The sequence below is a fragment of the Nerophis ophidion genome, linkage group LG19, assembly GCF_033978795.1.
Source record: "Nerophis ophidion isolate RoL-2023_Sa linkage group LG19, RoL_Noph_v1.0, whole genome shotgun sequence".
Classification (NCBI taxonomy): domain Eukaryota; kingdom Metazoa; phylum Chordata; class Actinopteri; order Syngnathiformes; family Syngnathidae; genus Nerophis; species Nerophis ophidion.
The window spans coordinates 22,169,586-22,186,504 of NC_084629.1; the positions used below are offsets into that span (position 1 = coordinate 22,169,586).

Here is a 16,919-nt window from a genome sequence, read left to right on the forward strand (position 1 = left end):
TTACAATATTTTAGAAACCATTAGTTGAATGTGGTCGTTTTTAGACACATGATGGTCGTTTTTTAGACATATGCTACTTATTATCGATAGCTATTACCACTGTATCAATTAACAATAATGGAAAAAAAACTCTGTTAATCACTTAGTTACCAAAATGTTGCAAGTGATATACATATAAAGTATGTTTGCTGTTAATCACTTAGTTACCAAAATGTTGCAAGTGATATACATATAAAGTATGTTTGCTGTTATTATATTATTTGTCATTTATAACAGCAGTAGTTTCTTCTTTTGTCACTGTGGTAGGTTCCTGCTTTAACTTAGTTCCCAAGGTTTTGTGTCCACAGGTATCAGCGCCACCTTGAGGCAGCGCATCATGGGCATAACCAAGCAGTACCTGCGCTACGTCTCTGGCGCGGTCTTCGGCGTGATCGGCAGCCAGAAAGCAAACATCGCCTACGTGACGCTCCGCGGCGGCGAAAGGGGCCGCTATGTGGCCGTGGCTGCGTGCGAACATGTCATCGTCTGGGACATCCGCAAAGCGGAAAAGGTGTGTTGTCGTGATACAAACCCCTGCCTCAGAAAAAAATTAAATAATTTGACGCCCTCCACCTTGTCCAGGTCTTGATCCTAAAGGGTCAGAAACACGAGGCAACCTTTTTGTGCCCCTCACCCGATGGCGTCCACATCGCCGTGGGTTACGAAGATGGTGCCGTGAGGATCTTCAGCCTGCTGGACGGCGAGAGCAACGTCTGCTTTAATGGCCACAAGTCTGGCGTCACAGTTATACGCTACGACAATCTGGGGGCGCGGCTTGTCACTGGTTCCAAGGTAAGTCCGAGGCTAAATGTTGGATTTGTGCCTATCATTCAGTATCCTTATGCAAGACAAGCACATGTTTTTCTTTTTGTTTATGCATTCTAAATCATAAATAAACATTAGCAAGAAAATATAAAAAAAACTCCATTGATGTTTTATATACATGCTTTGAGTATATATGTAATGTAGTATCTGTCACATTCAAAATAACATGTAATATTTACGTATTTTGATCAATTTAAGCATACAGAACCAATGAGTCTCTCTTTTCCACCTATAAAGCGTACTAGAAAACATGCTATAACCCTCCATCAAGGTTTTATATACAAACTGTAAGTATATATGCAATGTAGTATCTGTCACATTCCTAATTACATGTAATATTTGGGTATTTTGCTCATTTCAAGCATACCGCTCTCCATTAAATTGACTAACGCATCACAACGTTCGCTTTTTCCTTCAGCAACAACAACGCTACTAATCATGTCAAACTTCATGAGTGACAACAAGCACTACTTTACGGATATATGATGATCCAGAAACTTTTATATTTGATCGTGGATGATCTAAACATTTTAAAAACTAAACACATACAGCTTTCGTGAAACACAAAGCATCTTGTAGCAGTATTGCTATGTGCTAAACAAGATGTAAAAACTATAAATATAATAAAATAATCCCTTAATGTACAATGTTTGCTCTCACTTGGATAAAGACTGATGGGATTTTTATATCTTCCTGTTTTCATGAAGAATTAATCATTATTCACCAAAAAAACTTGCCGCAAACGAGCATCTTTTCGTGTCTTTCTCGCCATCCCTGGGTATAAACTGAACATCAAAGTTGACCAGCCTGTGGGTTTATGTCCACAACCGTCTACTATGCAGGTGAGAGGCATGATTTATTATCTAGAATTAACTTTTACCAACTCAGAGGCGATGCAGCAGCTCATTATAAAAATATAGCATCATAAGCTAGTTTGCTCTGTGTAATCACAGCGAGGCTAAAAATATTTTTCAGCATAAATTATAAAAATAACAATATCGCTAATAGTTGGCTAATATTCAGGTTTTCAACATGTAAATGGAGTGTTGTTGGGGGTTTTCGGATGTTTTATCTCGTACTTGCCGTATCTTACGAGTTATTAAAAAATAGAAAAATAAATGTGTTCTTGTTTTTTAAAAAAAGATGCCGTTTCAATTTAAGTCATTAAAGTTCTAAAACCGTAAGTGGCGCCACATAAATATAGGGGTGCCAAAACATTTTCCCTTGAAGGTTTCACACTGAAAAATGAAAGCATGCGGGTGCCATTTTCATACTTTTCGTTATTAGAACCAATGCAATGTATGTAAAGTATTTTCAAACTTTTGGCTCAGACAAGAAATGTTAAAGATAAAATATATATGTTTATTTTTTAAAGTCAACGCTTACTGTAAATCTGTAGATCAACTCCGGATCTATCTGTCAATGTATAGTTGAAAACATTTAATGTTTTATGTGCTTTTTGTCAAAGACAACCCTGTTTCATATAGAAAAAACCCCAATATGTACCCCCCCAAAAATGTCCAAAGGGAAATATTTAATGTGAAGTAATTGAAGCTTTAAATAGGTCAATAATTCATACCAACATTGATTTTGATGCATTATTATTTTTCTCAGGGATCCAAAACAACCCCACTCATAAAGGTTTTCAAAATGAGTCATTTATTTAACTTTAAACACATTTTTAGATCAGTTAAACTTTTTCACCAAGTACGACCTCAGAAAACACTTGGCTCTCCAAGTACACCACCATCATGACCAACATCAAAATACAGTAGAGTAGTAGGCCGAAGTATTCATTAAAAACAAGACAGAGGTTTTATTTAACGAGTATATTTCATATTTTTGGCCACTGTAACATTACACAGTTTGAACAGTCACACTGTGTTTGACTGTAGGAAACTAAAACAATGTACTACTAGATGGAGCCCGTGTACCACTACAGTTTAAAGTCACTGCTCGAGGTCTACTTCAGATCTGTTTCCCCTAACAAAAGGTTTTCAAGTGCAAAATTTGATGTGAAGTAATTGGAGTCTTGAACAGGTCGATAATTCACGTCATCGACCCGTGAATTATTATTTTTTTGAGCAATGACAAATTATTATTTTTTTGAGCAATGACAAAAGAAAAAAAAAAACAGTCCGCATGGCAGCTTTGTGTTATTAGAGTCAACATTGCCTTACTTGCCAACCCTCCCGATTTTCCCGGGAGACTCCCAAAATTCAGTGCCCCTCCCGAAAACCTCCCGGGGCAACCATTCTCCCGAATTTCTCCTGATTTCCACCCTGACAACAAATTTGAGGGCGTGCCTTAAAGGCACTGACTTTAGCGTCCTCTACAACCTATCGTCACGCACACTATTCCTCCATACAAACAGCATGCCGGCCCAGTCACACAATATATGTGGCTTTTACACACACACACACACACACACAAGTGAATGCAAGCCATACTTGATCAACAGCCATACAGGTCACCGTGCGGGTGGCCGTATAAAAAACTTTAACACTGTTACAAATATGCGCCACACTGTGAACCCACACCAAACAAGAATGACCAACACATTTCGGGAGAACATCCACACCGTAACACAACATAAACACAACAGAACAAATACTCAGAATCCCTTGCAGCACTAACCGTTCCGGGATGCTACAATATACACCCCCGCTACCACCAAACCCCGCCCCCCCTTGCCTCGACCCCCCCCCCCCCGAATTCGGAGGTCTCAAGGTTGGCAAGTATGAACATTGCAACTTTTTCTTATTCTTTTGTTCCACTTTTTATGTTTATGTTGTTGTTGTTGTTTATGTAATAGTATGTTCAGACCGTGTCACACATGGCTGCATTTTGGACACCCCCACTTAATGGAATGATGTGGTTGCAGGACACGTACGTGATCGTGTGGGACGTGATCAACGAGTGCGGCCTGTACCGCCTGCAAGGCCACAAGGACATGGTGACTCAGGCGCTCTTCCTCAAGGACCAGAACCTCCTGGTGACCAGGTGAGCGTCCAGACCCGGCACACGAACCAAAACACTGACCACTAACTCCTGTTGTCACTAACTCCAGCTCTAAGGACTCTTTTGTCAAGTGGTGGGACTTGGACACGCAGCACTGCTTCAAGACCATGGTCGGCCACCGCAGTGAGGTCAGTACTTATTTGTATACATCACATAAAGCTTTCCAGTCCCCCCAAACCGAGGAACAGGGGACCCTCTACTTGTGTATTTGCCATGAAATGATGAGGATTGGATTTTATAATAAATCGCTCCTACAAGTGCCTTGTTATTGCGCAATACTAACCATATTCAGTATTCCGGTACTAAGAGCCAGCTGGCAACCAGCGCGCTCATCACTGGCTGGCAGCTAACACGCTAATTACTAGCTGGCAACGTGTCCGCTAATCACTAGCTTGCAAATGGCTCATTAATTACCAGCTGACTAATAATCATCCATCCATCCATTTCTACCGCTCATTCCCTTTGGGGTTGCGGGGGGCGCTGGTGCCTATCTCAGCTACAATCGGACGGAAGGCGGAGTACACCCTGGACAAGTCGCCACCTCATCGCAGGGCCAACACAGATAGACAGTCAACATCATTCACACTCACATTCACAGGGATAGGAATTTTCCGCGGTTCCGCGGAATTCCGCCGATTTAGGCGCCGCCAGGGTCATTTCTGTGAATCGTTTAAATTTTGGGAGAAAATTATAGGGTGGGGTAAGGTACTCATGGTGTTTGTCTCTGCGTTGACCTAGTTATCAGTACAAGGCAGAGAATTCCCGTGAAAAATTTAATGCCAATGTGGGAAGGCACCAGATTGGCTAGCTCTACTCTCAGCTGACAACATCAACCAATGACATTGCCCGTTATAGACGTCTGCACGCATCGTTTGCCAACAATATCTAGTCCCTGATCCTCAATTAGTGTGAGCAATTCTGAACTCGTATTCTGTTTATATTGGTTGTGTTTATCGGCGACTAATCTGGAAAAAAAACACAGTAGCTCTCAATTAACACATTTCTTTATTGACACAACTGTTTCAGACATGGTAAAGCTTATTCAAATTAGGAATGCTTCATTAGCGAAATATATCGATAAGGGCGTGAGAAGCAAGTGGAACTGGGCATGGCTCGATGTATCTATCAAACTGAAGGTGAAGATTAACAACAATATCGTAGAAGTAGATGAACTGATCAGCGATTTCATTGCAAAGTGCGATGAACCGGGATGTACTCAGTGCTTATATTGCAAGGACATTGTAAACTGTGGATCTCGGGGAAAGGTGGCACTCTTTGACCACGCGAAATCGGCAAGGCATCTACGTAAAGTGAGTTTACGGAGAACAATTCTGGTTAATCGATTTGTAGGCCTATTTTTGTCTATAATCCAAAAGTGTGCAAGAATTTGATATATGTGTAAACTTATATACATAAATTTCATCACATTATACATTTTTATGAAAATATTTGCTAATAAATGTGAAATTTTGTTCAGGAGAATATTGTTAGATTTTGACTCAAAATAGCAGGAAATGCATCCTAAGCATCCTAAGCTAACAGCGGCCTGCACTTGGGTGCGGCCGCTGTGTGGCCTTCCGCAAAGCAGTGTTTTAGGATTAAAACATTTTCAGCTAATTTTGTAAATCTTCATTCCCATCCCTGCATTCACACACTAGGGGCAATTTAGTGTTGCCAATCAACCTATCCCCAGGTGCATGTCCTTAAAAGTGGGAGGAAGCCGGAGTACCCGGAGGGAACCCACGCATTCACGGTGAGGACATGCAAACTCCACACAAAAAGATCCTGAGCCCGGGATTGAACCCTAACTACTCAGGAGCTTCGTATTGTAAGGCAGATATCACTGACTGGCAATTAGTGCGCTAATCACTAGGTGACCACTAGAGATGTCCGATAATGCCTTTTTTGCTGGATTCTAGAAAGAAGTTCTGTAACAGTTTCTTCCCTCAGGCCGTAAGACTCTTGAAGGCATCATAAAAATCCCCTCAATTCCCACCCCGAAATGGATGAACTGGCTGGAATATAAAGACAATATAACATATATCCATAAAAGTGGATGCATATGCAAAAGTGCAATATATTTATCTGTACAGTAATCTATTTATTTATATCTGCACCTTATTGCTCTTTTATCCTGCACTACCATGAGCTGATGCAACAATTTCAGTAATTCCCACAGGTCAGGCATCTATTTGTGGTGGTGTGGTCGAGCGGCGGGATAGTGGGGGGGTGGATGGGATGCAGCGGCGGCGATGACCAAGAAGAACGCGGAGTTGGAATATAATTTGGAATATAATTAGAACACTTTATGTACATATTTATATACATATTTATATAATATTCACATATTTATATAATATGTAACTACAAGCTCCATTCACAGACAGAGTCCCATTGCTTTTATGAGCAGTCGAGTGAGTCAAAAGCCGGAAATTTTTTTATTTTTATCTGTGGCGGCCGTAATTCTTTCGTGGCGGGCCGCCACAAATAAATGAATGTGTGGGAAACCCTGAATTTTTTCCTTATGTATGTAAAGTTCAAATTTGAATGACAATAAAAAGGAAGTCTAAGTCTTAGGCTAAGATATCCGATATTGTCCAACTCTTAATTACCGATTCCGATATACGTTGATACCGATATATACAGTCGTGGAATTAACTAGCTGACAACTAGGGCGTTTATCGCTAGTTGATAGAGCGCTAATCATTAAGTGGCAACTAGAGTGCTAAATGTTAACTGACAACCAACGTGTTAATCGCCGGCTGATAACTAGAGTGCTAATCGCTAGCTATCTTAAACGCTAACATGCATATAATATTTTTTATTCCTATTATACCAATATTATATTTATATTTATTCATGTTGAACTACATGATTGTGATGGCTCTATGTTTATGTTTATATAAAGACATTTAAATTTGTGGGAAAGTTGTTGGGAGAAATATACAAAATTTCACGGCCCACCTGCAGTACCTCTGTGGACCCCTAAGGGGTTGTTGAACCTCGATTATGCCAAGTTTTTGATGCATACTTCGGCCTACTATGCAACTGTATTTGGTCATTATGGTGGTTCTTGGAGTGTTTTTCTGAGGTGCTACTGTGACATGCTCAGGTGTGGGCCATGGCGTTTGTCAATGGCGAGAAGCGACTGTTAACGGGCTCCGCCGACAGCGAGCTGAGAGCGTGGGACATCAGCTACCTGCAGGAGGTGAGGCCACATTTTTGACCATGGCGGCCAGACAGGAAGTGAGAGTCTCTGCGTGTGCACAGGAACCAGCTGAGGGCGAGCCTGAAGTGAAGAAGGGGAAAAGTCTCCCGCAGGACGAAGACGGCGGCGGCGACGCGGACGAGAGCCCAGCTGACGTAAAGGACAATGTTGAAGATTAAACGCGGTCGTCAGGACTTTAACTTTCTGTCTTTTTAGCGCATTTTGACTTGCAAGAAAGCCGGCTCCATCCTCCGCGAGGCCAGAGACCGGGTGGTGTCTCTGGCCTGTGACAACAAGGCCAGGGTCATCGCTTGTCATGTGAGTGCACGCACACACGCCAGGCTATGACATCATCATTAACCAATCACAGGCTGTTGTACCTCAACGCTCGTTCTCCATCTCAGCAAACGACTCCCCAGTTGATGTTCCCTTCCCATCAAGTTCACATCTTTTAGGACAAATATTTCACATGAAATATTCCATCCATTCATTTTCTACCACTTGTCCCTTTAGGGAGTCAGGGGGGGCTGGAGCCTATCTCAACTGCATTCCACTTTGAAATTTATTTGGGGGAAAAGTTGCAATGCATTAGGCTAGCAATGATGCCACAACCAGGCTAACTTCTGACACCACAACCAGGCTAACTTCTGACACCACAACCAGGCTTACTTGTGACACCACAACCAGGCTAATTTGTGACATCACAACCAGGCTAATTTGTGACATCACAACCAGGTTAACTTCTGACAATCAGGCTAACTTGTCACACCACAACCAGGCTAATTTCATGTCAACTTGCATATTTTGTGTGTATGCCATAAAAATAAGTTTTCTTTGACAAAAAGGGCAAGAAATCCCAAGAAAAACATTTAAAAATAAAATTTAAAACAATAATAATCGATGGATGGATCTGAAATTGATCTACACATTTAACTGTTGAAAAAAAACACAAACTGTTTTTGCAACACTTTTAAGAGTGGGGTCCTTTTGTATCCCCAATAATTTTAGTGGGATTTTTTTTAAACTGTCCTTGCTGAAAAAATGATAATGAATCAAAATCAATGTTGTCATGAATTATTGATCTCTTTAAGGCTCCAATTACTTCACATCAAAGCATTCCACTTTGAAATATATTTTGGGGAAAATATTATATATTTTTGTGGTTGCCAATAAAAAACTAACTTTGACAAAAAGGGGGAAAAAATCCCTAAGAAAAAACATTACAAAAGAAAGAAAAAAATACTAAAGTAAGACTTTTATGAGTTAGGCCCTTTTAAAATCGCAGAAAATTTTTGTGGGATTTTTTTTAAACCTTTTATTGCTCAAAAAATAATAATGAATCAAAATGAATGTAGTTATGAATTATTGACCTATTTGAAGCTCCAATGACTTCACAATAAATATTAATCTTTGAAATATATTTGTGGGAAAGTATTGCATTTTTTTTTTTTTTTTTACAAAAAACAACTAACTAAAATCATAAAACAATAATTTAACAATTGTAATATACTTTTCTTTGACAAAAAGGGTAACAAAAGCATTTAAGAAATAATTAAAAATAATAATCGATGGATGGATCTGAAGTTGATCCGGACATTTAAGTATTGAAGAAAAAAAAAGTAAGACTTTTTTTCAACATTTTTATGAGTGGTTTCTGACTCCCAATAATTTTATTTGTATTTTTTTCTTAAACTGTCATTGCTCAAAAATAATAATGAATTAAAATAAATATTTTTTCATGAATTCTTGACATATTTAAAGCTCCAATTACTTAACATCAAATATTAAATTTTAAAATCTATTTTTGGGAAAATATTGCGTATGTTTTGTGTTTGAAATACAAAAATGTTTTCTTTGACAAAAAGGGCAAAAAACCCCAAAGAAAACGTTAAAATAATTTTTAAAATAAAATCGATTGATAGATCTGAAATTGATCTAAAGATTTAACGGCCTACTGAAATTAAATGTTCTTATTTAAGCGGGGATAGCAGGTCCATTTTATGTGTCATACTTGATCATTTCGAGATATTGCCATATTTTTGCTGAAAGGATTTAGTAGAGAACATCGACGATAAAGTTCGCAGCTTTTGGTCGCTAATAAAGAAGCCTTGCCTGTACCGTAAGTAGCAGACGATGTGCGCGTGACGTCACGGGTTGTAGGGCTCCTAACATCCTCACATTGTTTACAATCATAGCCACCAGCAGCTAGAGCGATTCAGACTGAGAAAGCGACAATTTCCCCATTAATTTGAACGAGGATGAAAGATTCGTAGAGGAAGATAATGCGAGTGAAGGACTAGAGAAAAAAAAATGGCGAGGGCAGTGAGAGCGATTCAGATGTTATTAGACACATTTACTAGGATAATTCTGGAAAATCCCTTATCTGCCTATTGTGTTACTAGTGTTTTAGTGAGATTATATAGTACCTGAAAGTCGGAGGGGTGTGGCCGCGGGTGTGTGGACCGCCAGTGTCCCCGATGGGAAGAGGTAATGGTCCGCAGCAGCTGCAGCAGGACGCAAGATCCGCTGATGTCTACGGTAAGAGCCAACTTATTACCACAATATTCTCACCGAAACCTGCCGGTTGACATGTGGTCGGGACCATGTTTGCTTGACCGTTCTGTTCCATAGTAAAGCTTCACCTTCGGAAATTTTAAACAAGGAAACACTAGCAGTGTTTGTGTTGCTAAATGCAGCTGCAGTGCAACACTTCCCACCTCCATCTTTCTACTTTGAGTTCTCCATTATTAAATGAACAAATTGCAAAAGATTCAGCAACACATATGTCCAGAATACTGTGTAATTATGTGATTAAAGCAGACTACTTATAGCTTGGATCGGGCTGGAAAAAAATGTCCGCTACAACCCGAGACGTCACACGCACACGTCATCATTCCGCGACGTTTTCAACAGGATACCTCGTGGAAAATTTTAAATTGCAATTTAGTAAACTAAACCGGCCGTATTGGCATGTGTTGCAATGTTAATATTTCATCATTGTTATATAAACTATCAGACTGCGTGGTTGGTAGTAGTGGGTTTCAGTAGGCCTTTAAGTGTCGAAAGTTATAAAAAAATAAAAATACTTATTTTAACACTTTTATGAGTTGGGCCCTTTTGGGTCCCCAATCATTTAAGTGGGATATTTCAAATAAAGTAAAAACTGTCATTCCTAAAAAAAAATTTTATGAATTAAAATCCAAAAATAAAAATGTATAATTGACGAATAGATCTGAATTTGGCCTAGAGATTTAACTGTTGAAAATGTTAAAAGAAAAAAGTTAAAAAAATAAAGTAAAAAAAGATAAGTATGACTCTTCAACACTTAAGTGAGGAGATTTTTTTTAAAACAGTCTTTCCTCAAAAAAAAAAATAATTAAAGTCAATGATTGACTTATTTAAGGTTCCAATTACTTCACATCAAATAATACACTTTCAAATATTTTGGGAGGAAAATATTGCTAACTTTTGTGTAAATACCATAATAAAGTTTTTGTTGACAAAAAAAACAAGAAAAACATTTAAAAAAAAAAAAATTGATGGATAGATCTGAAGTTGATCTAGGGATTTAAGCGTTGAAAGTAATAAAGAAAATGAAAATAATGTATGACTTTGTTTTTAACACTTTTAGGAGTAAAGTCCCAATGAAATAATTAGCGCTCTACTTATCAGCTAGCGATTAACGCCCTAGTTGTCACTTAATGAGTGTTAAAAATCCCAATAATTTTAGTGGGATGTTTTCTTTTTAAACTATTTCCTCAAACAAGGCAGCACGGTGGTACAGGGGTTAGTGCATGTGCCTTGAATAAAAAATATACATAAAATAATACTTATATGTTTTTTTTTTAACAATTTTATGACAGACTTTTTTGGGTCCCTGGGACCAAGTCTAAGGGGATCCCTAAAGGTTAAAAAAAAAAAAAAATGGATGTATTGTATTAGTTTTGATAAAGGAAATTTTTCAGTGCACGACCCCTCAGTGGAAAAAAGTTTGGACACCCCTGTTTTAGATAGATGTTCAGGTGGAGAAAACCTTCTCCATCCTACAAGTACGAGAAGCCAAGACACACAGCAACCGATTTATGACTCCTCTGAGGGCCTCAAACATCTCATTATTTGTTTTTTTTGACTCGTCAGGGCAATGACTCCATCCTGGAGCTCTTCACGGTGCTTTCAGAGCAGGAAGTCAAGGAGAAGATGGCCAAGAAGCTGAAGAAAGCAAAGAAGGTGGCGGCCAAGTAAGAGATTTTGAAGTGGGGAACGTTAGAAAATGTTGAAGTGAAATGAGTCAATGGTAGCTATGAAAAGCACTAACTTATCTATTATTAAACATCTGAAATGGACTTAAGTCTTAAATTTGAAGTGGAGTGCTTATCAATTTTGACGACAATCGGTCATGAAGTTAAGGTCATGACGCAGTAAATTAAATTATGCGGAGATGTTTGTTACTGGATACTTTCTAATACGCCTTGGATGTAGAAGTAATATGGAACTATAATAATTTAATACGGGTTTATATTGACAAATGTCAACATTGTTTAATGAAACTTATCACGTAGATCTACCTTGTGTGCGATTGTGTGCGTAGCTGTTAGCTCCTAGTAGCCTACAGCCTAGCATGTTTCCTTTTCGTAAATGACTTTTTAAAAATAAGAGTGTGTGCTTATTAAAAGACTTTTACATGTTAACGCCTTGTCCAGCTTTGCACAAGTAAACACACTGCAGGACGGCTTGTATTGCACATGATATCACACACAAGTGAACATGCTGCAGGACGGCTTGTATCACACATGATATCACACACAAGTACGCCCTCTCCACGTCTGCTTGTATCAAACATGATATCACAAACAAGTAAACACACTGCAGGACAGCTCGTACTGCACATGTATCACACACAAGTAAACAAGCTGCAGGACCTCTTGTATTGCACATGATATCACACACACAAGTAAAAACGCTGCAGGACCGCTTGTATCGTGCAAATGATATCACATGCAAGTAAATACTCTGCAGGTCTGCTTGTATCACATATCACACACAATTAAACAGGCTGCAGGACTGCTTGTATCACAAACAAACAGGCTGCAGGACTGCTTGTATCGCACATAATATCACACACAAGTTAACAGGCTGCAGGACTGCTTGTATCACACACACGTAAACACTGCAGGTCTGCTTGTATCGTACATGATATCACAAACAAGTAAACACACTGCGGGACTGCGTGTATCGCACATGATATCCCACACAAGTAATCACCCTGCAGGACTGCTTGTATCGCACATGAATTGATTAACGTTTACCCCGACTTAAACAAGTTGAAAAACTTATTCGGGTGTTACCATTTAGTGGTCAATTGTACGGAATATGTACTGTACTGTGCAATCTACTAATAATAGTATCAATCAATCAATCAATCAATCAAATCACACAACAGGCTGCAGCACTACTCGTATCGTACATATCACACACAAGTAAACAGGCTGCAGGATTGCTTGTATCACACATGATATCACACACAAGTAAACAGGCTATAGGGCTGCTTGTATCACACATGATATCACACACAAGTAAACAGGCTATAGGGCTGCTTGTATCACACAAAAGTAAACAAGCTGTAGGACTGCTTGTATCGCACATGATATCACAAACAAGTAAACACACTGCATGACTGCTTATATCGCACATGTAATCACAAACAAGTAAACACACTGCAGGACTTCTTGTATTGCACATAATATCACACACAAGTAAACAGGCTGTTCGTATTACACACAAACACTCTGCAGGACTGTTTGTATCGCACATAATATCACACACCAGTAAACAGGCTGCAGGACTGCTTGTATCACACACAAGTAAACACTGCAGGTCTGCTTGTATCGTACATGATATCACAAACAAGTAAACACACTGCAGGACTGCGTGTATCGCACGTGATATCCCACACAAGTAATCACCCTGCAGGACTGCTTGTATCGCACATGAATTGATTAACGTGGACCCCGACTTAAACAAGTTGAAAAACTTATTCGAGTGTTACCATTTAATGGTCAATTGTACGGAATATGTACTGTACTGTGCAATCTACTAATAAAAGTATCAATCAATCAATCAATCAAATCACACAACAGGCTGCAGCACTACTCGTATCGTACATATCACACACAAGTAAACAGGCTGCAGGATTGCTTGTATCACACATGATATCACACACAAGTAAACAGGCTATAGGGCTGCTTGTATCACACATGATATCACACACAAGTAAACAGGCTATAGGGCTGCTTGTGTCACACACAAGTAAACAAGCTGTAGGACTGCTTGTATCGCACATGATATCACAAACAAGTAAACACACTGCAGGACTGCTTGTATCGCACATGTAATCACAAACAAGTAAACACACTGCAGGACTTCTTGTATTGCACATAATATCACACACAAGTAAACAGGCTGTTCGTATTACACACAAACACTCTGCAGGACTGTTTGTATCGCACATAATATCACACACCAGTAAACAGGCTGCAGGACTGCTTGTATCACAAACAAGTAAACTCTCTGCAGGTCTGCTTGTATTGTACATGATATCCCAAACAAGTAAACACACTGCAGGACAGCTTGTATCGCACATGATATCACACACAAGTAAACACTCTGCCTGACCGCTTGTATTGCACATGGTATCACACGCAAGTAAACATATGCTTCATATATCTGATTACTTCTGTGACGACCTCCTTAAAGTTTGGTAAACATTTGGCTTGACCAGGAATCTCCCCAAAACTATAAAAAATTTTTTTTTTTTTTAAATCACAGAATACCCAGAATTCTTGATTTTCCGGGACATTTTGCGTATTGGAAAAAAAAGGGCCAGTTTTCACACATGCACAACTCCCACCCGATACAAACCGTTCCACCATCTACGCACTCCACTCACCCTGGACATTCAAGAAGCTTCCGAAAATGCCCGATTACACTGAATTACCAGGAATTTCCTGCTGATGAAAATAAAAGGGCCAATTTTCAAACATGCACAACTCCCACATTTGTTTCCCGATTCGAACCGTTACACCATCCGCACACCCCACTCACATTGGGCAATCAAACTACTATTTTCACCTTTTCCTGGAAAGTTATCACAGTCCGCATTTTTAAACCGTTTCGACCATTTTACCTTCAAAACATTCCTCTTAGTTGGGACAACAAATGTTCCTAATTGGTTTTGGTAAAAAATTGCAGGAATTCCAAAATACCCATTCTCAATTCAAACTGTTAACATTTTTTAACCGATTCCAAAAATTCCAACACCAACCCATTCATATCATCTAAGACAATTGTGTTAGTATCAGTGTTTTCAAAACTTCCCAGTTTTCCTGAAATTCCCATTCAAATGAATGGACGTATTCGTAGTTCTACAATGCTCTGAAATCTCAAAATTTTGCGCCATTTTCAAACCCGATTCCGACGTTTCAACCATCCACCAACACTACTCTTCCGATATGTCGAACGCTTTCCAAAAAAATTCCCGATTTTCCCGGAATTTCTGGTAATTTTCTCCCCATTGACAATTAATGGCCATTATATCGACTGCATATCCCACATTTCTGACTCGATTTGAACCGTTCCAATATGCACACACTACACCCACCCTGGAATTCAAGACAGGAGGGGTTTCCCAGTTCCAAAAATTCCCTGATTACAAGGAATGTCCCCCATTGAAAAAAAAATGGGCAAATTAAAAACCTCTCTATATCCCACATTCCTCAACCAATTCGAACCGTTCCAACGTCCACACGCTTCACTCACTCTTGACATTCAAGCATTTCACTTCCACTCACGTGTATCGGCATTTTGCGCACATAGAGGATTCATATATATATTGTATATGTATATATATATATATATATGTGTATATATATATATATATATATATATATATATATATATGTATATGTGTGTATATACATATATACAGTGGGGCAAATAAGTATTTAGTCTGCCATCGATTGTGCAAGTTCTCCCACTTATGATTACAGAGGTCTGTAATTTTCATCATAGGTACACTTCAACTGTGAGAGACAGAATGTGAAAAAAAAATCCAGGAATTCTCATTGTAGGAACTTTAAAGAATTTGTAAATTATGGTGGAAAATAAGTATTTGGTCAACCATTCAAAGCTCTCACTGTTGGAAGGAGGTTTTGGCTCAAAATCTCACGATACATGGCCCAGTTCATTCTTTCCTTAACACGGATCAATCGTCCTGTCCCCCTAGCAGAAAAACAGCCCCAAAGCATGATGTTTCCACCCCAATGCTTCACAGTAGGTGTGGTGTTCTTGGGATGCAACTCAGTATTCTTCTTCCTCCAAACATGACGAGTTGAGTTTATAGCAAAATGGATACATGGATGATACAGCAGAGGATTGGGAGAATGTCATGTGGTCAGATGAAACCAAAATAGAACTTTTTGGTATAAACTCAACTTGTCGTGTTTGGAGGAAGAAGAATACGGACTTGCATCCCAAGAACACTATACCTACTGTGAAGCATGGGGGTGGAAACATCATGCTTTGGGGCTGTTTTTCTGCTAAGGGGATAGGACGATTGATCCGTGTTAAGGAAAGAATGAATGGGGCCATGTATCGTGAAATTTTGAGCCAAAACCTCCTTCCATCAGTGAGAGCTTTGAATGGTTGACCAAATACTTATTTGCCACCATAATTTACAAATAAATTCTTTAAAGTTCCTACAATGTGAATTCCTGGATTTTTTTTTCACATTCTGTCTCTCACAGTTGAAGTGTACCTATGATGAAAATTACAGACCTCTGTCATCATTTCAAAGTGGGAGAACTTGCACAATCGGTGGCTGACTAAATACTTTTTTGCCCCACTGTATATATATGTATATATATATATATATATATATATATATATATAAGTTACTTTACATGCAGTCGACTTTCAGCCCCTGCCCAAATTTTTTAGCCCAATGTAGCGCCCAAGTCAAAAATTTTGGACACTCCTGACTATATTGTGTTTGATGATGATGATGTCTTCTTACAGAACGCAGGGTGAAGGTGAGGATCCAATTGTGGAGAAGACTCTGAAGGACGAGATCGTCCGATTGAGCAACATCAAGGCATCGGCCAAGATCAGGTGTGATGAAGTGTTTTGCCGTGGAAACCCTTTAAAGCAGTGCTCACGTATTTCTCTCCATGTCGTCAGTTCTGTTGACTGCCTGATGTGCGGAGGCGGCGAGCTGAAAGTGGCGCTGCTGCTGCAGAACAACACCATCGAGACCTACAGCCTGAAGACTTTGGATAAGACCCCCGCGGCCAACAAAACGGCGCGCCTCACCCTAGGTGGCCATCGCACCGACGCCAGGACGCTGTCGTTCAGCTCGGACAACCTGGCTATCCTCTCGGCGTCGGGCGACACGGTCAAAGTGTGGAACAGGTGCGGCTTTGCAGAGTAGCCGGGAACACTTTGTTTGCAGTCTAACCTAGTCTGGTGTTACAGACCCACCCTACAGGTGATCCGCACCATGGCCTGTGAATACGCCCTCTGCTCTCTCTTTGTGCCCGGAGATCGACAGATCATCCTGGGCTCCAAGGTACGTCCTACTGTACGCCCATGTGGCGCTCCCACTTCATTGTCGGTTCTTGCTTCAGAGTGGGAAGCTGCAGATCTTTGAGTTGGCCTCAGGAAGCCTCCTGGAGACAGTTGATGCCCACGATGGAGCCCTATGGTCTCTGTGCCTGGCCCCTGACCAGGTAGACCACACACTCTACATCTGCTCTACGTCTCTTCACATGTA

General features: G+C 39.8%; 1 protein-coding gene across 2 annotated transcripts in view; it reads left to right on the forward strand.

The window, feature by feature from the left end:
• Nucleotides 1-16,919, forward strand: part of wdr3 (WD repeat domain 3) — a 29,287-nt gene that overhangs the window by 778 nt on the left and 11,590 nt on the right. Inside the window, exons 2-13 of one of the 2 annotated variants that reach the window (XM_061879542.1) lie at nucleotides 333-550; nucleotides 622-831; nucleotides 3,749-3,867; nucleotides 3,935-4,013; nucleotides 6,998-7,093; nucleotides 7,156-7,248; nucleotides 7,310-7,411; nucleotides 11,231-11,331; nucleotides 16,166-16,258; nucleotides 16,328-16,558; nucleotides 16,622-16,715; nucleotides 16,774-16,875. In XM_061879542.1, the coding sequence (XP_061735526.1) occupies nucleotides 377-550; nucleotides 622-831; nucleotides 3,749-3,867; nucleotides 3,935-4,013; nucleotides 6,998-7,093; nucleotides 7,156-7,248; nucleotides 7,310-7,411; nucleotides 11,231-11,331; nucleotides 16,166-16,258; nucleotides 16,328-16,558; nucleotides 16,622-16,715; nucleotides 16,774-16,875 (1,494 nt within the window). In that variant the 5' untranslated portion in view covers nucleotides 333-376. The remainder of the gene's footprint in view (nucleotides 1-332; nucleotides 551-621; nucleotides 832-3,748; nucleotides 3,868-3,934; nucleotides 4,014-6,997; nucleotides 7,094-7,155; nucleotides 7,249-7,309; nucleotides 7,412-11,230; nucleotides 11,332-16,165; nucleotides 16,259-16,327; nucleotides 16,559-16,621; nucleotides 16,716-16,773; nucleotides 16,876-16,919) is intronic. The other variant, XM_061879541.1, reaches the window with a different exon arrangement.